Raw genomic sequence first — 25,281 nt, 5'->3', positions numbered from 1 at the left:
TAATTTTACGATGTATGTTGCAAAAGATCGGGTTAACTTTTAATTTTAATATAGCGAGTTGTTTACACTTAAGAAGTTATCTCAATAAATGTATATAACCAATCTTCTTAGTAAACTTTTACTTGAAAAAGGACCAAAGAGAGGTACTATCATGATGTTTGGTTATTAGAATATATTAATCAATTAAAAACTTTTGAAGAAAATTAAATGTAAATAAAAGAAAAACCAATTAAATAAATTAAATAAGATTTAAGAGTATAACGATAAATTTAATTAATATGTCTGTATTTTAAATAATATAATTTATTACGGAACATAAATTTTTATAAGTTATCTTTTTAATTGAGTTATTTATATAATTTAATTTTTTCAACTAAAAGAATTTATTTATTATCTTTTATCTATTGCCTACTGCATTTATCTTTTTACCTTTTAATCTGTAAATATTATGAACATTTAATTACAGTACAAGAATTTTGCAATTAATTAAAAATTTTTTTTTTTTTTGCAATTTAGTTTTATTAGACAAAAGAGTAATTCATATGAACTACAAGAAAACTTAACGGAAATAATAAAATAGCTCGGAAAATGCTGCAAAATTATTATATTTTCTTTTACATTTATTCTTTAAATATTAAATTCACAATAATAATAATAATAATATATCTACCTTATATTACTACTGAAACAGTATTTATGAAACACTAAAACGTATAAAATGACAATTTTAATTATATTTTACTAAAAAAATATCAGGTAATGTAACGACGCAACATATTCATAAATTAGTGTCTCTCTTTTATTAATTACAATTTTGGGTAGAAAACCCTAAACTTAAAGTAGAATTATATATTTAATACTTCACAAATACATTTTATATATATTTATTTAAAAATAAATTAACTTTTGGTCAACGTAAATTAAAAATAACGTTACTTAAATATGTTTCTGTTTTCACGTACTTTTAAAATCACTCTTCGAAATTTGGATCTCTTTCTTTGTTAATTCCTAAGAAATTTCATAATTTTTTAATTAATAAGAAGCTTCAAATGTTAATTTGCTGAAACTTGTTCACACATATAAACGCATAATTTAAGAATTCTTAATATGAAATTATCATCCGGTGTTTTGTACTAGTTACCTGAACTATCAGGTTTAGTTTTTTTTTCAGATGTTCATTACTTCTTGTACATAAAAGGTAAAATAAATAAGGGTCAGATTTCTTACCATTTAACTATAATGATATGCTGATATACCACGATATGCTGTTAACATAGTATGAGGATGACGAAAAGTAATCTACTATCTTCTTCGGAAGTCAGTTATGTCACCTGACTATTTCAGATTAATGCATGGAAAACAGATCCTCAAACGATTAATTATCTCAACATAAAATTAAATAAATTTTAATATTAATTATTAACCATTAAATATATCAATTTTTGAGGATAATTTGGAAAAATCAATACGAAAATTTAAATCGATGCTTTTAGATCACGTAGAAACGGATGGATGACTCACTGACATTAGGAAAGGTAATTTCAAGATAGATAGATAGGCCAACCCACCGGGTTGGTCTAGTGGTGAACGCGTCTTCCCTAATCAGCTGATTTGGAAGTCGAGAGTTCCAGCATGTAATTCCTAGTAAAGGCAGTTTCTTTTATACGGATTTGAATACTAGATCGTAGATACCGGTGTTCTTTGGTGGTTGGGATTCAATTAACAACACACACACATCTCCGGAGTGGTCGAACTAAGACAGTACAAGACTACACTCATACATATCATCCTCATTCATCCTCTGATGTAATACCCGAACGGTAATTCCCGGAAGCAAAACAGGAAAAAAGATAGATAGGCCACTATTTGGTTAATACAATTTCGTTATATAGTGTTTATTACTTTACCGGTGAATATAGATTGAATATATTAAGGAAGAAAGTTTCGTGATCATGTAAAAAATCGGGTACCAAATTTTTCCTTTTTGCAAATATTTATATTTTAATGTCCAACTAGTTCATCTAGACCAAAAAAACATATTTATATTGTGTGTGTTGTACTGGTTTCAGCCTTGTTTTTCAGGACTGATCTAACCAATTTTTTTCAAATCTGGCTCAAATATTTTTATATACAGGAATCGTATTAATTTTGTTAAAAAATCTTTAAGTGGGTGGAGGGATATGTCGAGAAAACCAATTCTATTTACTTCAGAGGCATTTTATAGAAAACTTTATTAAAGCAGATTTGTTATCTACAATGCATATATAAATAATAAAATAAATTTGTTTTCAAAAAACCTATCCCTCCTCTTAAGATTGAAGTATTTGTGTCTTTTTTTGCTCTATCTTCCTTCGCTTTAAATAATGTTCAATTTTTTTTGAAAGTTAATACTTTATGCATAGAGCTATGAAGAAATGTCTACAATTTTTTAAAATTATAGACCCATACTTAAAAAGCAGTAAACATTTTGGAACATTTTTTTCTTATTTTAGCCATTATTGTAGGGGGTGTTACATTTAGTGAAAACATTACTTGAGTAAATCTAGTTTAACTATATATAAATATTTTTAGAAAAACCTTTTTTAAAAATTATTCTCTATCTCCAAGAAATATCTTCTTTTTTTTGGGGGGGGGGCTCTAACACTTTTAATTTTTATTAACTTTTTTTATGTTTTTCTTCATCACTTAAAGGGCTATTCAAACAAAAGTAATTTTGGCACTTATATTCCAGACCCAAATTGAGAGCAATTTTTTTTCAATAACTTCATAAAAGTTATACTTTATTTCACATTTTTTGTTACAATTAATTAACAATTGTTTTTGAGATTAATTTTTTTTTGTTAGGACACTTCTTTGTAAACAAAATCTTTCTAAATTTTCCCTACGGACTTAGGTAGCCCCGAAAATTAAGAAAAAAATTTATTCGAGATTGCTTATTTGATGTTTAAATCTTATTTTGGTAATCATGATTTAACTAGTATAGCCGGGAAAGTCATGCAAAAATTTTCTTGATATTTTTTTTTTTAAGTCATAAAAGATCCTTTTCCTAAGAATTTAAAGTGTAATTTTGTTGAAAACGATGTTTTTCTTCAGCTGACATTTTTTTATTTACACTCTGATATCAAAAGCTAATAATGTTTTTTTTTTCTAAAAACAAACACCTATGTACTTGGTTTGATATTGTTAATTTTTTATCATATTCTCTATTTTTAATATTCTGTAAATCTCACTTATATGACTAGAATGGATGAAAGGATTATGTAGATGCAAATCCAATTCTTTTTGGGTTTTGGGCTTTTTTGGACACTTTTGGTCCAGTCGATTACAATCAAAAAGTAGGAAGGTCCAGTCAAATGAACACCTGATGTTTGACTGCCCTGTTCTTGGGAGGGGGAGGCAGAAATCAGGCCACCCTGATTTAGAGGCCACCCTGAACTTAGAGGTCAAGGGGAAAATTGGCTACTCACAAGCTGCGAGTCAATGTGGCGAGAGCCGCATTGTCGGACCGTGTGGGAGTTCCTTGATGCGATTGTTTTGTTCAACCGACGTCAGTAGTTCACCTACGGGGAAAAGACTCCTACCGCATAGCTGTGGGAAGCTAATCTAGAGAGATATATATGGCTGACCACCAACCAATTAAGTCTCCAATCGCTTTAATATGGTGGACAGGTACTTGCTGGCATTCAGCGACCTAGGCGTGGCAGCGATTGGTATCTAAACAAAATGAATTTTAATTTATGGATGTAATATATATTTTTAGTAGTTGACGGGGTGCGCCTACCCATTTTGGAAAATATATGACAAGTGAGCGGTTGGGACACGTAAGCCGGCGGTGTATGGCACCGCGCTTAGTCCGCTCAAGCTGTTAGATAAGCTCTAGGAGCTACGTTAGGATACTGATCGCTAAACAGTTTCGAGGCTCAGTAGCCATTTGTGGCACAGACATATTTAGTCGTATGCTTTAGAGCGACCGAATGGTGTGGTGGCGGGAGAAATGCCAAGCAAACCAATCTACAATCAAAAGGGGAGGTGCAGAACTAATTATTAGACCACTACTAAATCCAAAATTTCAACATCCTACGGCTAATCTTTTTTGAGTTATGCGAGATACATACGTACATATAGACGCCACGCCGAAACTACTCAAAATGAATTCAGGTATGGTCAAAATATTTCCATTGAAATATTATATTTCTATTGAAATCTGAAAACCGAAAATTTTGCGATCAAAATATTTCCTTTACTTCGTACAAGGAAGTACTTTTTTTCTCATCGTTTTTATTTTTGCAATAATTAACAGTCTCGGTCAAAATTTTAAGAAATGTTAAAATTTAATTTAAAAAAAAATATATATATATATATTACAAAATGTTTTTAAAATTAAACTATTCTTATAAATTTTCATAGCTCCTTAAACAATTATTCTTATATCTATTAGAATGGTAAAAGAGAAAATTTAATTATGTAATTACAAGAAAAAAATGGTATATTGGTACTTACTTTGTGTCTTCGTTAGATATTTTATATATGGCTAACCGTGGTTGAGGATAAACATGGAATGCTTTGCATAGAACTGTCACTGAACCCTCTGTTTTTTCATGCAAAAGTTCTAATTTTTTCTCTGGTGCTGAAAAATAATAAATAATATTTGAATACAAATTTTTTTCCTAACAAATATAATTTTCAATAAAATAATATTAATTTTCAGTTTAAAAAAAAAAAGTAAAACAAAGATAACGGTTTTTGTCTTTCAGTTTACTGGGGTATTAGTCTGGCAAATTAGAGAGTACCCAGACTAGTTAATCAAGTAAGAATAATGTGGCTGGCTGGTTATCTTCTTGTTCTTTAGCCACGCCCCGTTTCCTTTTAGTCACTTTTCGGTCACGTACATATTTGACACACCCATGATGATCACCAAAAGTTTTTTACTTTTATCTAAACTCAGCTGGAATATAAAAGGAATTTTCTTTCCAATAAGTTAAGCACCCACGACAAAAAAAAGTTCATTATTCATGGTACTTATAATACTAATTATTATCCCTTGAAATAATAACAGAGGGAAAAGTTAATTTTAAAAATTCATAAAATAAAAATTAAAAAAATGTTTTACTAAGTGAAGATGGAGTTTTATTTATTTTTTATTGTTATTTTTTTTATGATGTGCAAGTACCAGTAATTTATTTTTTCTTAGCAGGAGCCAAGAAACTGGTAAATATTTCAAGTGAGAATGTATAACACATATAAAAGATGTTTCAATTCTAAAAATGTTTTTATTACATTTTTTCTCAAATTTTCTGTAAAACAAGTTTCATCCCTCATGCGTAATCCTTTAGAAACTGGGAAAAACTAAATAAATCGTAGTAATAGGGTAATTATAATGAGAAAATAATTGGAGTAATGGAATTCTGCTTTAGTTAAGCATGAAAGACAAATGAAACGTATTAATTACAATTAATATAATAGCTACGTATATTACATCGCTCTGCAAAACTATAACACACCTACCTATGAAACGAGTTAAGCAAGAAAATCTACAATTAAGTATCTGATATTCACAAGATTTCCTGATCTTAATTAACGAAAAACCCAAAAGAAAATGCATATATTTTAGGGAAATTTGTGTTTTGAGCTTTTAAAAGTTATTACACAAATAACTATATTGTACAATTTAATGTGACCTTGATTTAAAAGTTACTTTTTAATTATAAAAGTTAAAAATAGTTTGTTCAATTGGTTTTGCAGCTAAGATCGATATCAGTGAAAGCCGGAATATAGACTCTTGTTCAAAGCTGCGGTCGGTTAAATGGTTGCGTTACTTCACAATTTTAACTTTGGGTACAATTTTTTATCCATTGAAAGGTTACTGAGTCATATATTTTTTTAAAAATTGTTTTTGGTTTATTTAAGATTTTAATATTATAAAAAGTTTAAATAATAGACTTATTTAAACATATTACAATAAAATATCATCATAATTTACCCACCCCAAAAAATAAATCTCTAATAACTTTATACTGATTGTATATTTTTAGTGGATTTTTTTTTAGTTTCTTCCATTTAACATAGTAAACGTAGAAAAATCAAAAGATTTTCTTGGGAGGTGATTTTGGTGGTGGGGAAGGAGAAGAAAATACCGGTTTTTTTGAAATTTTAAAACTTTTTTTGGTTTATTTAAACATATAATTATAGTTTTACAAGAAAATGTCATCACAGATTACCCCCACCGCAAAAAATAAATTTTAGGTATTTTTTTATGTATATTATTTCTCCATTATATAAGAATAAATAACAAATATCAGGAAAGTATTATAATTTTGTTGTCAGCTTTTTCATTTCTAAATCATTCGTGAATCGCTTGATATCAAAACGTTGTTAAAATTCTATGATGAAATAATCTTTTCTCTTTTAATTTTCATTCTGCTGCTGTTATAAATATCGTTGTTGGGGTTTTTTATGTATCAAACTCCGAAAATTATAAAACTTTTAGGAAATCTAAAGGACTTTTGAACAAGAATCAGTGATGCCTAAATAATAGATCATATAAAAATTTATATGATATATATATAATCATTTTTTTAATGAATGAATTTAGAAATGGTTAATAATAAAATAGAACTAAATAAGAGTTCATCCGATTCAGACTTATTTTCAGTGAAACATTCTTTCCGGGTCATGTATATATTAAAAAATAAATAAATAAAATAATTACCTGAGTTTATAAGGTACCGTAAGGCAATAATGTTTAATTTTCATCGAAATAATTGTTAATTGTAGTTTTTTTAAAATAATATTAAATTCGTTTTTTAGTGTTCATAATGAGTTTATTTAAAATGCGGTTCAGTACCGTGAGATGTATTAAAAGCGAGTACATGTCAATGAAATGTGAATACATCAAAAGAAAAAAAGGTGTCCTTTTTCAAAACTGAATGTTTTTTTTAAGAAAGAAAAAAAACAGTGCCCTTGTTCTTACGCACACCGACAAAAAAATTTGATGGTAGTTAAAAATTCTATTGGTACAAAATTTGTAAAATAACAAGAGAAAATTAATTTAGAACTAAATTGAATCACAGTTACTAATAAAATACAAGAAAATATAAGGCAATTATGCAGAAATTATACGTTGACATACGGCTCTAATGTGCTCAAGTGAGCAACAACCAAAAGGGACCTTTATTAATTTTCCTTTGTTAAAATATGACTTTAGTCTTACTGTTTCACTTGTTTATAAATAAGCCAAACGTTACTGCAGTATTATTATATTTCACAAAATACATAGAATTTAGCGTGAAAATGTGTAGTATAGCTTACTGCACTGCGCGTATTATTGTTTCTATAGTGCAACGCCACTCTTAATCAGACGTTTATTATTTTCGTTGTCAACATGATGAAATGTGGTTTAAAATGAAAATTATTTAGCGTCTAAAAGTCATTTATTTTATTAGTACAACTTATTCTTTAATATAAGGCAATGCTAATTATCGTACAATATAGTAATTTTTATTTATTTACTCATTAAATTTGAACAAAAACAATTTTTTGTGTTAAAAAATAAATATTTTTAAATTTAAATTAAACTTTCTTTTAAAACAGCGTTTAAATAAATCAGATAAAATTTTAATTTCTTTTTATTTAATTTTATTATTTGAAGTTATTAAATTAAGTAATTACAAAATCCAAACGTTATCCAGCCGCCATTTTGTGTCCAGAAATCGTACCAAAATTTTATTTATATTTTTTTGTTTAAAGAGATCTTTAAAATAATTTGTCACAAAAGGAAACCTTTTAAAATATTATGAGTTGCAACCACGGGACCTGGGAGGTGGTCCCCCCAGAAGGGGTTGAAATTTTATTTCTCGTCAAAATGTAAATTAGTTGACCGATACCTTATCCTGAAAGTTACAGTAAGCTATCTGGAACGGTTTTAAATTTGTTGAGGAGGTTTCCATACTTTTGACTATACTCTGTAAGTACCGGGTGATTCGAAAAGGACTTTACAAATTTAAAAGCATATAAATTTTACAGAGATAACTTACGTATTCATTCGATTGATGTCTCATTTCATAAAAAAAAAAACACGTCACGTTTGTCAGCCAACATTCAGTTTGGTTTGATATGGCTTTCATTTGTATTGCGACTCTCACCTGAAGTCATTTTATTCCAGAATGTAGCCAGCAAGTCGGGCGTTATCTCTGCAGCAGTATTTCGAAGTCTTAGTTCAACAAAACCAGTAGGAAAAGGCGGTACACAACCCGAAAGAAAAAATCTAACCAGATCAAACTGGGGAGGAATTTGGCCATGCAGTTAAACTTTCACGACCAATCCACCTACTTGAGAATCGAGTTCAAGAGAATCTCGGACTTCTATGCAGTAGTGATGTGGTCCCCGTCTTGCATAGTAATGGCGTCCATTTTGGTCATCTTCCTCTGAGGAATTAGAAGATTTTGAAGCATGTCCACGTAAACAATACTATTCTCGGTTACCTGGAATGGGAACGGGCCGTACAGTCTTTGTTTGCTTACAACACAAAAAAAAAAAAAAATTACCTTAGGGCTATCAGGAATGTGCTGCAAAGTTTCATGATGGTTTTTTCTACCCGATAATCGGTAATTATGCGTTTTCACCTTGCCACTGATGTGAAACGTTGACTTATCACTAAAAATTACACTGTCTAAAAATGTTTTGTTATTTGGTATTCTATCCATTATTTCCACACAAAACTGCAGTGGAGCAACTTTGCCGTCATCTGTAATGCGTTGAATCACGGTTATTTTGTATGGCTTCAAGAGCAATCGTTTACGTAATACACTCCAAACGCGTTTGTGGAATGCCGACATTCTCGTGACGTACATAGAGTTGATTTCTTTGAACTACGTGTAAAGCTTTTTGTGAATTGTTCCGGGATGCATGGACGTCCTAGTGATATTGTATGTTTAACAGAACAACCTATCTCAACCAAGGTTTGGTACAAAGAGTAAATTGTATGCTTACTAGGTGGCTCCGTACCGTACGCTCTACAAAAATTACATTGAATTACAGTTGCTGACAGCAAATCTTAAAACCAAAACTCATAGGGAGCACATTTTGCACCAGTAAACATATCCATTTTTAACAACACTGATGGCCAAATTCGGTACTAATGATCTATGCGAGTCAAAACTTGATGCGTTAGTTAGATTTCATAAAAAAACTACCTATTGTAATGGGTACCATGATTGGACTTCCGGAAAATTTCGACATATCTTCGCGTTTCACATCCCCTAGACCCCAAAACCACCGTCAGTTCAAAAGTTTATATATATATATTTCACTTTCTTGTGGACACAATAAATGCCGTAATTTTCCGCCAGTCACTGTCAAATTGATACATAAAATATAATAACCAAAAATCTCAGTCGAATTCGTTAATGGGTAAAATCGATCCATGGAGGTGGTGATGGGGGGACATTTTCGAAAAAAAATATATTGCTATAATTTTCTTATTAAGTAAAATATCGAATTCGTTTAAAGTTCCTACTATTCTTCGGATAAGAGCCTAAAACGTTTCTGAGTAAAGAGTTTTAATATCACCAACCATTGGTCCAGGGGGTAGAAAAAATGGGATTTCGAAGACAAAAAAAATCATACCTCCCTTAATCGGCACAGTATTGAATCGATTTAAAGTGATCATTAGTCCTTTAAACATTACCTAAAACTTTTGTCTGAAAAAAGGTTTGATATGACCAACCCTTACGGCAAGGGATGATCAAGATATAGCTAGAAATGTAAGAAGATGGGGCTTGTCTTATGATAAACATGTGAAACTTTTATCACATGCAACCATTGTCGTATTGAGTATTTTTTCTTAACTTTAAGGTGAAAATCTTTTTTATCCCCTACTTAGCACCGATGAAATCTACCTCCGCCTTCCGGCGTGCCGAAAGGGATTTTTTTTTGCTATGAAATGAGATTTCAGCCGAATCTGTAAGTTATCTAAATAAATTTTTGTATGCTTTTTAAAATTGCGAAGTTCATTTCTAATCACCCGTTATATACAAATTAAATTCTAACCAGTTAAAAGGAAAAAAACAAATTAAATTTATTTTATAACAAAGAGAAAGAAACATTCTCGTTTAATATAAATTATATTTCAACTGAATACGTAACTGTCAATATTATTATCATGGTGTAATTATCTGTCCTCAAGCAAGTATTTTTTTATCTAAGAAGATTTCTTCTCTCAAGGTATATATGATTTAGTTAGGCTTCCTATTCTGAATTGTTCTAATTAATATTATACTCTCACTAATTCTCTTCATTACGTCTTCAATTTTTCGCTGTGTTTATCTATATTTAATCTTTTCCAGTCTCCATATTGCTACTATTTGAAATTGCAGTCCTTTTATTTCCAGTTTTCTTAGCGTTCACAATTCATTTCTCGTCGATAATGAAGTTCACTTGACATGATCCTTCCTTCAGTAAATCCATCTTATTATATGAAACAATATCAACATAATATTATATAAAACGCTTCCTTTGTTTCCTATAGAGTAGCGATGGCCATGCTATTTTAATTTTTATTTCATTTTCTGTTTGAAATTTTCTATTAACATTTACGTAAGTACATATATTGCTTTATTTGTTCAATTATTCATTTATTTGAGTTTCATTGACTTATTTTCTCCGATCTCATTCTGTTTTCTTATTCCCCCTTTCATGCCGTATTATGTTTTAATATCTTATAATTTTAGAACCATTTACTGAGTATTCTGTGCCTCTTTCCCTAAATAATTATTTGTAATTCGATTATCTTATATAATCTTTTTTTATATCCTCTTACGCTAATTTCTTCCTTCTCGTCCTGGTAATCATTAACATTAATGTTAAACAAAATTGGTGATAGACATCATCCTTGCCTTACTTTTATTTGGACATCACTTTCTTTTGCATCTTTTAATTTCTTTAGAAATTTGTGATTTAGGTACAACTCTTTAATTAAACACTTTTCTTTAAGGTATATTCTATGTTTTCGTAATATTTTCATAACTTACACCATTTGAATTGAATACTCTTTCTAATATCAATATAAAACACTTTTATTCCTTGAACTCTTTCCGTATATGTTTCACTATAATTATTATTTGTCTTCCTTCTTTATTGGATCAATCATAATGTTTTTCTGTAACAATTTGTTGTTATCTGAGTATAACAAATTTAAAAAAAAATGTATACACACACACACACACAAAGAACGATATATAGTTACAAAACAACTACTTTGTGGTGTTTGAAATTTATGTCCACCATACTAGATCCACTAAAATGATTTAAATATCTATTCGTCTTAACAAGAATATGGACATCTGATACATGATTGTAAAGCAAAGTTTTACGAGAAAAATGATGGTGAAAACAGTTTCTCGATAAATGCCTTCGTTTTTGAGTTATAAGCAATTAAATATGCAAAAACGGAAAAACGCGGTAATAATAAAACGCAGTACTGATGGTAATTTTTTATTTTGTATTACTTTAAAAATTACATAAAATAGATTTTAAACATTTAGTGCTGGAATTAATTGTTCAAATACTAACAATAATAATAATACACAATAACTAACAACATAAAGCTAAAACAATATGAAACCGTTTCCATAATTATCACCCTATATATGTACGTATATATAGATGTATGAATGTAAATATATACAGCTCAAAGACGAGTCAAAAATTATTTATACTTTTCTTTCTTTAATTTATTTACACAAAGATAAGGATTCAAAATGTACATCATTTTTTATATAGTCACCTCAGTTGTCAATATACTTGACCCAGTGGTCCACAAGCTTGCGTATTCCTCCCAAGAAGAAGGTTTCCGCTTGATCCTGAAGCCACTTTTGCACCGCTTCCTGCACGTCTAAGTCTGTGAAAAATTGACTACCTTGCAAAGCGTCCTTGAGTGAACCAAACAGATGAAAGTCGGATGGAGAAAGATGTGGACTGTAGAGATAGTGTTCCAGTACCTCGAAATTCAATTTTTTGATGGTTTGAATGGTGTGACGAGCCATTCGCGAGCGGGCGTTGTCGTGCAACAGCAACAGTTTCTTCGCCAATAGACCTCGGTGTTTGTTGCTTACTTCAGCTTGTTTTTTAACATTTCACTGTAACTCACGCTGTTGATCGTAATCCCCTTTTCCATGAAGTCTCTTAGTTTTGCGTCCCAAAAAAACGTTATAAAAATCTTTCCCGCCGATGACTTAATCTTGAATTTTCTTTCCTCGGAGATCCCGGGTGTTTCCACTGCATATTCTGGCGCTTGCTCACGGTGATAAATCCTCGTTTCCTCACCGGTGACTATTCTGCTCAAAAATGTGTCTCCTTCTTTGTTGAAGCGATCTAATAATCGTTGGCATCATCGCGTTTGAGCTTACGTTATAAAGTAAGCTGTCATCCTGCATAAACTTCACGGAAGGCGAATTCGTCGTGGATTATTTTTTGGGAAGAATATCATAAAATATTCAAAGAAGACGCTCCCTCATGAATGATAACTCGCCTATTCGCTAGAATAATCTTTCGAGCTTGCTGATGAATTTTCTTGACAATCTTGAAGGTTTGTTATGAAGAAAGTGTAGATAATTCTTGACTCGCCCTCGTGTGTGTGTGTATGTATATATATATTTTTAGATAATTCAATAAAAAGCTTGACATTTTTTATTTTTATTTTTTGTGAAGAACAACATGAGTAATGAAACAAAATTGTAAATTTTATCAAACAAAAAAAACAGCAATAATAAAAATAAAATCGTCTTCGATCTTTTTGCTATAATTATGTAGCCACGTTATTAAGATTAAAATTTATTGGTAAAAATATAGCCCGCCCAATACAGCTTAATAAATTGTTTTGTTAAACAGATATTTATAAAATGATTATAGGTAAATCGTGGCAGAATGGTAGGGTCTCGGCCTTTCATCTGGAGATGAAAGCTTTGAAATCAGTTTTGAATCCCGGTCAGGCATGGCATTTTTCATAAGCTACAAAATTCCATTTCTATATCCCACGCACAAGCTTCAAGTTTATGTGGTGATATCATCAAGCAAAAACAAGAAAAATTGTTTAGAGGGGCTGTATATTTAATATTTCTCTAAACCAGTTCTCATTATAGATTTTAGTTTTCCATCAAATTATTATTATTATTAATTTGTAATTGACTTGGGTTTCAACTTTAACAAGATATATTCATTTCTTTTAGTGTGAATCGTATAGTTTGAAACTTTTAAGTTAAAACTTTTGTTTAATATTAATTATAAAATTTTATAGTTTCTTGAACACTCTTTCATGAACTTCTGTCATTCGTATTCATGTAAAAATGTTCTCGGTATTTTCACATACTAATTAGCAACAACTAATTTTTATCAGACATGACCGAGAAAGGATACTTTTTCTACGTATTGCAGTACTAAAAATAAAGTTTTAACTAGTATTACATTTAAAATATATATTTGTTTAAATGTATTTATCTTCATCTATAAAATTAATGTAATATACTCCAAAAGTGGTCACGTTGAAGGGGGAAAAATATGACAGAAAAATAAATAAACATCTAATATAAATGTCTAATATTTATAAATGTTTAATTTATAAATATTTAATTTGTAAATTTATTGATTTTTTATAAATTTATATAAGCGTTATTTTTAGTAATACAGATGTAATGAGGAAGTGAATGAGATTAAACAATCAATAAAAACGATCCAGAATTCAATCACCCAATCGGCTGGGACATATCTTTAAAGAAGTGTTGATTAAAACAGTACTAGAAAGACCAGTAGATCAGTAGAAGGTTCAGAGAAGAGAGAACAGAATAAACTAAAACTTATAGAAGATCTAAAAGGAAATGGAAGCTATTAGAATTTCAAAAGATTAAAGGTTAGCTGGAAATAGAAAAAGAAAGGCGTTGAGGAGGAGATATGATTGTATAATATCTTATTTTACAAAATATTTTCACAATATTTAATTTTGATTCATTACTTTTGATATTTAGTTACTTAAATATAAATTTTGAATTTTTACTCAGTTTTATTGATTTATTACAAATTACTCAATTGTTTCAAATTTTTGAAACAACTGTTAAATTTTTGTTAATCACAACTGATAAAGCAATATTTTTTTATATCTTTTTTAACATTCTTACAATTTTGTCAATTATATTCTTTGATGTTTTGTATATAATTTAGGGAATTACCAGTTATCATTCAGAAAGACAAATTGTTCTGTTGATCAGGTGAACCTTTTTTTTTAAATTTCTACTTCTCTCTTTTACTTTATATTTCTTATTCACCCATACTTCTCTTTTCATTCCGAACTTTCTTCTCCTACTCTCTCGCTCTTTAAAGTGTTATTGTACTTCTTTTCCTCTGTTCCATTTCATTGTAAATAAACTGAATTCATAAATTTAAAGCCGAATCATAGTGAAAATATTCTATTCTTACAAATAGATATGTGTAATACGCGCGTTTTTATCTTATATTTGCATAAGCTGTGCACTAATACTGGAACGTGAGTAATTACTCATTCTCGCGTTTAATCAACCGATATTATTGAACCAATAAGAAAACGTTTCATAATATTACTCTATCTCATAAAAGAAATAAAAATGAATATTATAATTGATTAATTTTTGTTGGAAAAACTTAGGAAATATTTTTTATTCAAACTCGCAATGCAATTCTGAATTAGCCCAACGGGCTGGTCCAGTGGTAAACTCGTCGTCGTAAATATGCTGATTTTGAAATGGTAGTTCTCAGGTTCAAATCCTAATAAAGGTAGTTTTAATTTGGATAAAGATACTTAATAAAGTTACCTTTATTCGGATTTGAATATTTGATTGCAAATACCGGTGTTTTTTACGGCATTACTTTGGACAGTAGACTATCCTGGAATGTTCATATTACAAAAAGCAATTACGTGTTTGTATAAATAAATTATATTATTTAAAAAATATTGCCCTGTTAGAGTTCTGAAATCGCAGTATTATGTATGCTTTTGTAGAGTCAAGGTTAAAGTATAGGGTGGAGCTTACTAGTGTTTTTAGATCTGTTTATATTGCTCAGAAGCATGTAGTATGTATAATATTGGGTAAAAGTAGACGATATGAATCCTTCCCATTATTCAGAGGCCTTAAAACTTTGTCACTGCGTCATATCTATTTCTATAGAATATTAATGACGTATTATGAAGGCTGTAAACAGGATACGATCCTTGGAACTTCGGTTACATGGTCTTTGCGACAAGGGATAGAGTTGTTCCTCGTAGGCCAAGAATTGAGTTATTTAAACGTTTCTATTCATACTTAGGTCCAAAATTATTTAAACAGTTACAAAAGGAATTTAAATCCGTAGAAGACTCTAAAAGGTTTTCACTATCAATTTATGATTGGTTGTTGACAATTGAAGATGTAGAGTTTTTTTAATTGATTGGTCTGTGATAGTGGGTGGAATCGACGACTCTAAAAGTTTCATATTTTTATTTTTGTCTTAATTATTTTTCTTTCAATTTTTTTCCAGGATTAATTTCATTTTTAACTTTATCACTGTATTCTTGTGGTTTATGGTTTATGTATTTATGGTTTTGATTTATTTAATTTGTATGTATGTATATATAATCTTGTCACTAGCTGAAATTTTAATACTGCAAGACTTGTATCGTGTAATTATTTTTTAAATCCACTTGGAAATCCACACTTGACCATTATCCAGTAAATGGTTAGTTTATTATTTTTCTCACTGAAAAATAATGGATGGTAACCTCCAATACAGTTATTACTATAGGGGTATCTAGTTCCACTAGATTATATAATAATTGCTTACTTTTATTATTTTACTTCTATTTCATATTGTACTAAGGTTTTGTATTGAGAATTTATAACTGTAAATAATTTAATTTTAATTTGTAATCTATTTATTTTGTGGAGTAAAAATTATTATTTTTGGTAGTTGGGTTTCAATTAACCACATCTCTCAAGAATATTCGTCCTGAGTTTGTTCAGGACTACACATTTACCGGTAAAGTTACATTACACTGATAAATCTCTAATGACTTTAATTGTTGATGGAATTATAAATAAAAGCATTAAAAAAAATTCTTAATCACTGTAGATATTATTAATTTAGTTCTACATTATTTAAAGCTAATTTATGAGTCACTAATTAGTTTTATTTAATTAAGTTAAAGAAATGTAAATATCTGAAAATATCAAGATATTTATTTTTTTTTAAAACACTTGTTATCGATAAAATCACCCCAGTAGAAAATAATTTACCTTGTTTTAAACAATTTCCTGTCAATTGTCTTTTTACTGAAAATTTTAGGATTTTCTGAATAACCTCGTAGAAATTTTATTATTATGAAAACCCCGAATTATATCGTATATTTTAGTAATTTTGTATATCATTGCAAAAGGAATTATTTGATTTTTATTAAATTATTTGGTTTTATATTATTTGCCTAAAAAAAAGCTGTTCTTTATTCCGTACAAATAAATGTACCTTAATTTTTAAGACGTATTTTTTAAAATAAAATTTTATGAAAAAATATGATAAAAATTGTAAAAGATTCAATTTCAGATTACTAAAAGTAGTTTTTGGGACCTTTTGGAGATAATTATTATCAATTTCTTTAAAGGATTTTTCTGTACTACTGTTTTAAATTGCTCCGTCTAACATATATTAGATGGTTCTTTTAATATCTAATCATATAATAAATTCGATTTATATTTTGTTTGTTCATTTAGTAAGTTTTCTTTTCAAATTGTTTCAATCTGCTTAATATCTTCTTGTTATTGTTTTCTACATTATCACTGTTAGAACAGTTCTTCAAAACTACCTTTTTTACGTACTGTATTCTACAATAAGAAGTTCTATATAATACTAGTATATATTTTTAAGGAATTCGAGTGGGGATTCCTTTTTAATGTATATATGTTTTTTATGTTTTTTTATAATCAGTTTCCTGAACAATAAAACTATAAGTAAATTTTACAGATTGTAATAGTAACGTGAAAGGGAAGCATCTAGTGACACCTTCCAAAAATATAAAGGTTTAAACACAGTATACAGAATAACACTTATAACGAATAAAAATACAACTAAACGTAACAAATTACAATTTTGAAAATTAACTTTAAGATTAAATAAAAAGTTAAATAGAAACGTAAAATAACACAGGTACTGAGAACAATAAAATTAAAAATAAATTAAACGGAACAAGCAATTGAGTATTGAAAAAAAAATTGTCACACGTCATACATGAGGAAAAAGAAGACATATAGGATGACGTACGATGATATGCAACGCACAACATTCTCTAGATCCAATACAAGTAGCTTCCAGTCGTCTCAGATCTTCACTATTATCAAAAAAGGTTAACAACCAGATGATTTACGTGCACGTTAAGCTTAGTACATATTTTGAACCTAGGCAGTGGACTTCTTCAAGATAGATGGCTTCCCTACCCTAGGTAATCGTGGATCTCCTTGTTCTTCGCAAACCATGGCGTCTCCGAAATATCCCTCAGCACTTTGTTCTGGAACCTCTGGATGATATCGATATTGCTACCGGTTGTCGTATCCCAAAGCTGAATCCCGTACGCCGATATTGGCATTAAAAACGCCTTGTACAACAACACTTCGTTATTTAACGATAATATCGTTAAACCTTCTTCCTAATAACCAGATCAACCAACTGTCTAAGCTTGATATTTAATTGTTTCCTCTTTCCTCTTACATTGTGTTATCATGTTAGGCGACGGTCGAAATGAAGTCCTAGGTATTATGGTATGTTGCCCAAATGAGGGGTGTGAACTTCATCCAGACAGACTTGTGGGCAAACTCATCTCCCCTATCGCAAACGTCACATGACTTGACTTTGCAATAATAAAATTAACTTAAATTCACTTGCATTTATTGTAAATAAAAGTTTGAAAAAAAATCTTTTAATATCGTATCATTTTGTTATTCCTTGGTATCTATGATTGATTATTAATCCAGTCTGTCGAATGTATGTAATATTTAATATTTTGTTTAGATTTCAATCATTGCAATTAAGCTTTCATTCTTTTTATTTATTTTTTTCAACATATAACATATTAATCAGACGTATGATCTTATGAATATATTTTTTATTTAATGTTGTTGATACCGACATAAGACTTTTTAAATTTTAATTTCTTTGAAAGTATTAACAAATTTCATACACCATTATCTTTTTTTAATATGTAATTTCTAAAGCAATTAAAAGTAAATTCTTACTTAAAATTATAGTTGCGTTAACAAACTTTATTTATTTACTTACTTTTATTTTTCTTTAATAATAACATTTATGTGTGTGTGTGTCTGTGTGTGTGTGCGCGCGCGCGCGCGCGCGCGCGTGTGTGTGTGTGTGTGTGTGTGTGTGTGTGTAGGGGGGTTCCTTAAATATATATCGCGCGCTTGCACACAGAAACACTCACACATACACATACATATATATATATATATATATATATATATATATATATATATTACATTTTATGAACGCTAATGTTTTTATTTATAAGATTTTTCTATATGACGTGATTAACAGTTATGTAAATGGTTACGAACGAAAACATAAAGAAAATTTTTGTAAATTTTTATAAAAATAAAAATTCTTTAATTTTTGAAAAGATGAATAGTTTTCGCGTGTAATTTTTATTCTGCCTAACTTTTTATACCATTAAATATGATTGCGTTATTCTTTATTTAATTTAGTTTAGTTGAAAAATTCTCTTATTCATTTTTTTTTTTTACAAAAATAGCTGTTTTATTATACCGTACTGCACAGTTAATGAAAGGGCTTTTAACTGTATATTATACTCTAGTAGAGTCTTGTTGATAAATGTATGCCATTAACACGCCTGCTAAAAATGGTGTGTACATGCAAGTTTAATGTACTATATATGTATATCACCCGCACACACACACACACACACACACACACACATATATATATATATATATATATATATATTCTATATATTCTTTTTTTCTCCTCTTCATATTACGAACAAGTATTTTCATTATAATGACCAGTTACGTTACGTATGTAGGTCATAGGGAGTTTTATTAAAAGATTTAACTTTCATTAATAGCTTAAATATATGTATATATATGGTATATACAAACTTATTATTCAACATATTGTCTGTGTTTGTATTTCATGAAATCATGGTATTAAGAAAATACATAAAAAATGTAATTGAAAATTTATTGTTAAACAGCTCACGTATACAAAATCACAAATCACGTACTTAGATTGGAATGTGACGTAAACTCTTAACATCTGTAAAAGAAATAAAACTGCTTCTTGTTCAGCCACGCACGCTACAACTTAATCTTGTTTATTTTCTCGGTTGTTATAGTACTAAAAACTGGGGAAAGTTTGGTATCAGTAAGAAATAGTTTTGACCCATTTTTTTTTAACTCGTATTTATCGATACTTCGATTTAAAAAAAGTACTTCACCTAGTTGTTACGAAATTCTGTATCTATGTTTACTGTAAACCTCTATAATACATTATTAGACTTCATCCGCATATTGGAAAGATTAATTGTTTTTAATATAATAAAGATGAAAATATATATATATATATATATATATATATATATATATATACATACAGAGTGTTTCTGAAATGGTGGGCTGCCTATACTTTTTCGGATTCTACTTGCAAAAGTAAACAAAAAATACTCTTAGGAAAAATGGCAATTTCTCCTTCGTTCTCCCCCTGTCAGCCATTTTGTTATTGTTGTATAAAAATTTATATCTCAAGTTTGGATAGAGGAATCAAATTAATATTTCGTAAGCTTCTTTGTAATAAAGTTTAAAATTAGCAAAAAATCCGAACTTAAATACTTTCGCAAATTACAAAATGGCGGCCTTGTTTATTTTTCAATACGTTATATCTCCATAAATATAGTTTTATCAAAATATATGTTATTTGCTAAACTATTAAGCCTTTTTTTTTACCAAAATGACTTTTTTTTAAAATCAGTTACAAAATAGTTGTTATGGCAGAAAATTGATGTTGTAATTTTATGTCTGTTTTCATGTTCTCCACTTTACGTTTAATTCGATTATATATAAATTGTTATTATTTATTTTTATTTCTAGTATTTTAAATTAATATCAAATTAAATAATTTTCTCACAATAATGGACCTAATACTTATGACACAAAATTACAACATCAATTTTCTCTCATAACTCGATTATTTGTAAACCGATTTAAAAAAATAAAATGTCATGTTGTTCAAAATAAAAGGGATAATATTTTAGCAAAAACATTAATTTTGTTAAAACTAATATTTATGGATATATAACGGATTGAAAACTGAACATGGCCGCCATTTTGTAATTTTCAAAGGTATTTAAGTCCTGATTTTTTGATAATTTTAAAACTTTATTACAAAGATGCTTACCATATTAATCTGTTTATTCGAACTTGAGAAATACATTTTTATATAAAAATAACAAAATGGTGGACAGGAGGAGAAATTGGCAGTTTTCCTAAGGATATTTTTTGTTTAGTTTTACAAGTAGAATCCGAAAAGGTATAGCCAGCCCACGATTTTAAACACTCTGTTAATATATGTATATGAGTTATTGGAATTTAAACGAAATTTTTATTCATGGTATTATCTTACAAAAAATTATTATAATCAAATTTCATAAAATCGTTCCACATAACAAACAATTTAAATTTAAAAAAAATTCAATTTATTACTATTTTGATTAATTGAATTCTTATTTTTATTTTGTATAAACTTTTTCTGAATGGAGCATTATATAGGGAAGAACAATATTTAAACTTATCAGAAGCTTAGGAGATAAATAAAAAATTGTTTTTTTTTTTTTAATTGATTCAAAAAGGCTGTCATTGTAAAATATTTTAATTATGTTTTGTGAAAAATTAAGAGGATATATGAAAGAAAAAAAATTAATTTGTGCTTATTTTAATTAGTTTATTAAATTCTATAACTGTAAGTTAAATACAGCTAATCATCTGTCTTTTTATTTATAGTGAGAAGTGAATCTATACATCTCGCAAAAAACATTTACCCTCGTTTTTTATCGTATTTATCGATTCTTTGATTTTACTGACTTTTCAAAAAAAAACTTTACCTAGATGTGTGTGTGTGTGTGTGTGTGTGTGTGTGTGTGTGTGTGTGTGTGTGTGTGTGTGTGTTTACCGTATATCTCTCTAATGCATTGTTAGACTTCATCAGAATATTAGTAGGATTAACTTTTTAACCAAGTGAGGGTGTGTATGAAAATATTAAAAATGTATTCTATCTGTCTCTGTGTATATATATATATATATATGTATATATCAAAAGTTTTGGGACCTAAATGAAAATTTTACTCATACTAGTTTATTATTTAATAAAAGAATCATAAAAAATTTTAATCAAATCAAATTTTTTTAAATAATTCCACGTAATAAAAATGAATTTAAAAAATTCAATATCTTATTATTCAAATTTTGATTTTAATACGGCAATTTGGATTATTTTAACAAATCATTTTAGAACTCCTTTTTATTGCTATCATTATTTCTATGTAAAAATTACAAAATAGTTATACGTGTGTTAAGTATCATAAATCATAACGGATTCTGTTACGAAAAAAATCAATTAAGAAGATTTGAGTACCCAATTTTATGAGCAACACGTTCACTCTACCACAGAGGCTGTTTGTATAATGAACAACATTATTTTCAGAGAAAGTATGTCTGATTGGTGTCACTTATATATTAAATATTTTATGTATGACAATTATATATAAAAGACTTAAATACACTACTTTTATCCAGTACAGAAACTAGAATAAATAAAATATAATGGTGTGTAATAATAATTTTTTTACTTTACTACTGAGGAAAAAGTTAAATTCTAAGCATTATATACGTACAAATTACACAAGTATTAACATAATACATTAAAATTTTGACATTAAAACATAACATTTTTAACATAAATATAATTGTATAAATATAAATTGTTCTTTTTTATTTTTTTCTTAACATTTAAAAAAATTTATTTATATAAATATATATACTGCAGTCTTTCTTTGTCTTCAACGATAGATTTTGATCTCTTTAAGGGTTGGATATAACGAAATATTTTTAAAAAAAGATTTATTTGGTAATTTAAATATTATTTTAGCTTACATACCTTCAAAAATACTTCATACTGTTAGTGCACTGACAGTATTGTTGATGTGAAAGAGTATGATCCCGTAGCAAATTGTCTTTGTTCTCTTCAGTTATTTTAAAACATTTCAAATTAATTATAATTTTGTAAAAAAAAAAAAATAGTAGTAATAAAAAAACTTTATGAGAAAATTTTAGAAAGTAGGTTTAAGAACAATAATTGCAGGTATTTTGACCAACACACGGGGGTGGCACAACATCATGAAGTTACTGATTTATGGGTGAAGCACCCATGAATTATTGACACATGTCTCTGATTGCATATTTCTTACTTCTCTCTTACATTACATTATCGTTAAACAAAATTCTTTGTTATCTACTGTGCTTGAAAATTTCAGAACAACAGGAAAATAAAGAGAATCAACCTTTATGTTATTCAGTTACTAGTTATTAAACTGATAATTCTGCAGTTAAATTTTTTTTTAAATATAAGAAACGAAGTACGGTCACCTCTTAGTGATGCTTGTCGGATAACGCTAAGAACCGCGCAAAATACCTTTTTACTCGCACAAGGATGGGTAGTCAGTTATAACTAATATTTTTAAGATAGAGGGTTACTGTTTTGAAAGCTGCATTCTTCAGAACACTCAGAGTTTTGGGTCTGTACTGCCAAAACTGCTGCTCTGAAGAAATTACAATACAATGATATTTTTTATAAATTGAATAATCTTTCATTTTTATTTATCATTATTATTCTCACTAGGATGAGTTTAATGAACTCAGAGGGGTCCTGGCTAGACAAGAAAGTTGAATGAATTGAGCCCTGACCTGTTAAATATCACCTGACCGCGAAGGAAAACGCTAGTAACCATATAGTGCGGTTGAAGCCGAGACGCAGATGCTAATATATTTATATATAAGCAGGTAATTCACGAAGAATGTAATTAACTTCCTACTACTGAAAATAAAGAAAAAAAATCATATAAACCTAGCTTCGGAAACGCTTCGTTAGTGAGTGTCGGCTAGCGAAGATTTCGCCCTGACTTCTGCGCCTACGATAAAATTGAAACTAACTGTAATTCTTGGGAACCAAATGAAGGGGTAAATTTATTGATTTTTATATGAAATCTGGTGTGTAAAACTGAAAAAAGATAAGTCCCAGAACTTTTAGTACTTTTTGAGAAATTTGGGGTAAAACAAAAGATTGGAATCGAAAAACACATTTATTTATTTTTGTGTAAGATAATTTTGTTAAACCGATAATAAAAATGTCATTTTTAAACAAAACTTGTAGAGAATTTGATTTTGATTAAAATGGTACGAATAAAGTCCACTTATATAAAAAAATAAAGTGCACTTACGTACTTAGGAAAATATAGTTATCTTGTTATGTTACGCCAAAAATCAGTTCAAACATTCATAACTGACAGCGGTCAAATAGACAGCAAAATAGAAAATATAAGTTAACAAACAAAACGGGCTAATTATGTTTCAAATTTATACAAAATAGAAAATTTATTGTGCACAATACAAAAACAAAACTTCAGTTATATAAACAGCGGAAATCGTTTAACGCGAAGGGAAGAAATTACGGTGACCAGTTATTTTTTTTGTGTTGAAAAAAAATCCTCATACCAAATGTTGGTTTTGTATTAAATGGAATGTGAATGAAAATAGGTTGTTTCTCATTATGTGTTGTGTGCAGTATTTTGTCGTATTTGTACCCATCCTAAAATTGTTGAACTTCAAACTATTTCATTTGAACTTTAGTTTTTTCTTTTGTAATCATTATGTATGAGGAATTTTTGATGTTCAGTTTAAAAAAAAATTGATATTCTCATGTGCAATCTCTCATATTTCTGTATCTTTATCATATTTTATATATTACCCACCTTATAGACTAGTTAACATATCTTCAAAATTTCGGAAGCTGTACAGACCAAATTGTTGCTCTGAAGAAATTACAAAAGACTTACATTTTATTATAAATTGAACAGGCTTTAAAATTTTTGTTTATCATTATTATTCTTACAAGCAAGAGTTTAACGAACACTGGCGCGTCAAAGAGACAGAGCTCCTGACCGGCTAGTTAACTTATAATTAATAATCTGTTAATGTTCAATTTGTCATCAAAAATGTTCTGAAATGTCAATATGTAAACTGGATGTATGGATCATCAGTTTTGTAAAAAAAAAAATACAAAAAAGGATTTTTATATTTACAATTGTACATTAATGTAAGGAATGTAAAAGAATGATTTATTTTTTTTACACTTACTTACTTGTTTCTACTTACTTCTATGTTTTTGATCAAGCTGAAGACAACAAAAATAGTATTGTATTAACTATTTTTTTACTAAATACTGCTACAATATGTATATCTAATTGTTTTTAAACGACTGTTTAAAAATACAAATGCATTTATAAGAAAGTTTTGATGATATCAATAGTATCAGAATTACCTATTTTTCTTCTCTAGGTATTTGAAAACTCATGTATTTAATGAATTAACAATCCTCAATTCAGTAATTGGAACATTGAATACAACTAGAAATTACTGGAATTCTATGGAAATGCTGTAAAAGAGTAACAAGGGACAAGGAAACACAGCAGATTTACATTTACAATTAAATTTGTTACAAATGCCTGTAACAAAATTGTTGTTACCTAAAGAATTATAATATTTAAGAAAAAGATTTTATCAATGTAGTTGAAGTGTTTTTATAAATAAAATTTTTTCTCGTATTTTAAAACTTTTCAAAATTATCTTATTCACTGAAACATTATGTGTTAATAACTACAATAAAAATAAGAAAATTCATAGATTTTGAAAAATTTATTGAAACAGATGGTTACATTTACTACAAATAGTTTTACACAGGATTTAAAAAAAAAATTCATTCTCATTAGTTTACATTTTTGCAAAAAATTTAAATAATTAATATCCAAAAACTGTTGTTCTTTTACTTAATTCCAAATCCATATTCAAATCCAAATCTCAAATCCAAATCCATATTATAATTCAAATCCAAATCCATATTAAATTAGTTTAACTTTCGTTTTGCTATAAATACCTCTTTATG

At 28.4% G+C, this 25,281-nt stretch overlaps 1 protein-coding gene and 1 long non-coding RNA gene across 5 annotated transcripts in view; one reads left to right on the top strand and one right to left on the bottom strand.

Annotated features, from left to right (window-relative positions):
* The window catches only part of LOC142327601 (uncharacterized), a 342,500-nt gene that overhangs the window by 31,219 nt on the left and 286,000 nt on the right, over nt 1–25,281 (bottom strand). For all 4 annotated transcript variants that reach the window (XM_075370801.1, XM_075370799.1, XM_075370800.1 and 1 more), the window contains one exon: nt 4,501–4,627. In XM_075370801.1, the coding sequence (XP_075226916.1) occupies nt 4,501–4,627 (127 nt within the window). The remainder of the gene's footprint in view (nt 1–4,500; nt 4,628–25,281) is intronic.
* Nucleotides 1–25,281, top strand: part of LOC142327603 (uncharacterized) — a 383,769-nt gene that overhangs the window by 136,713 nt on the left and 221,775 nt on the right. The window lies entirely within an intron of this gene.

This window comes from Lycorma delicatula, chromosome 7, assembly GCF_047948215.1.
Source record: "Lycorma delicatula isolate Av1 chromosome 7, ASM4794821v1, whole genome shotgun sequence".
Classification (NCBI taxonomy): Eukaryota; Metazoa; Arthropoda; class Insecta; order Hemiptera; family Fulgoridae; genus Lycorma; species Lycorma delicatula.
This window is presented reverse-complemented; position numbering and strand designations above follow the sequence as displayed.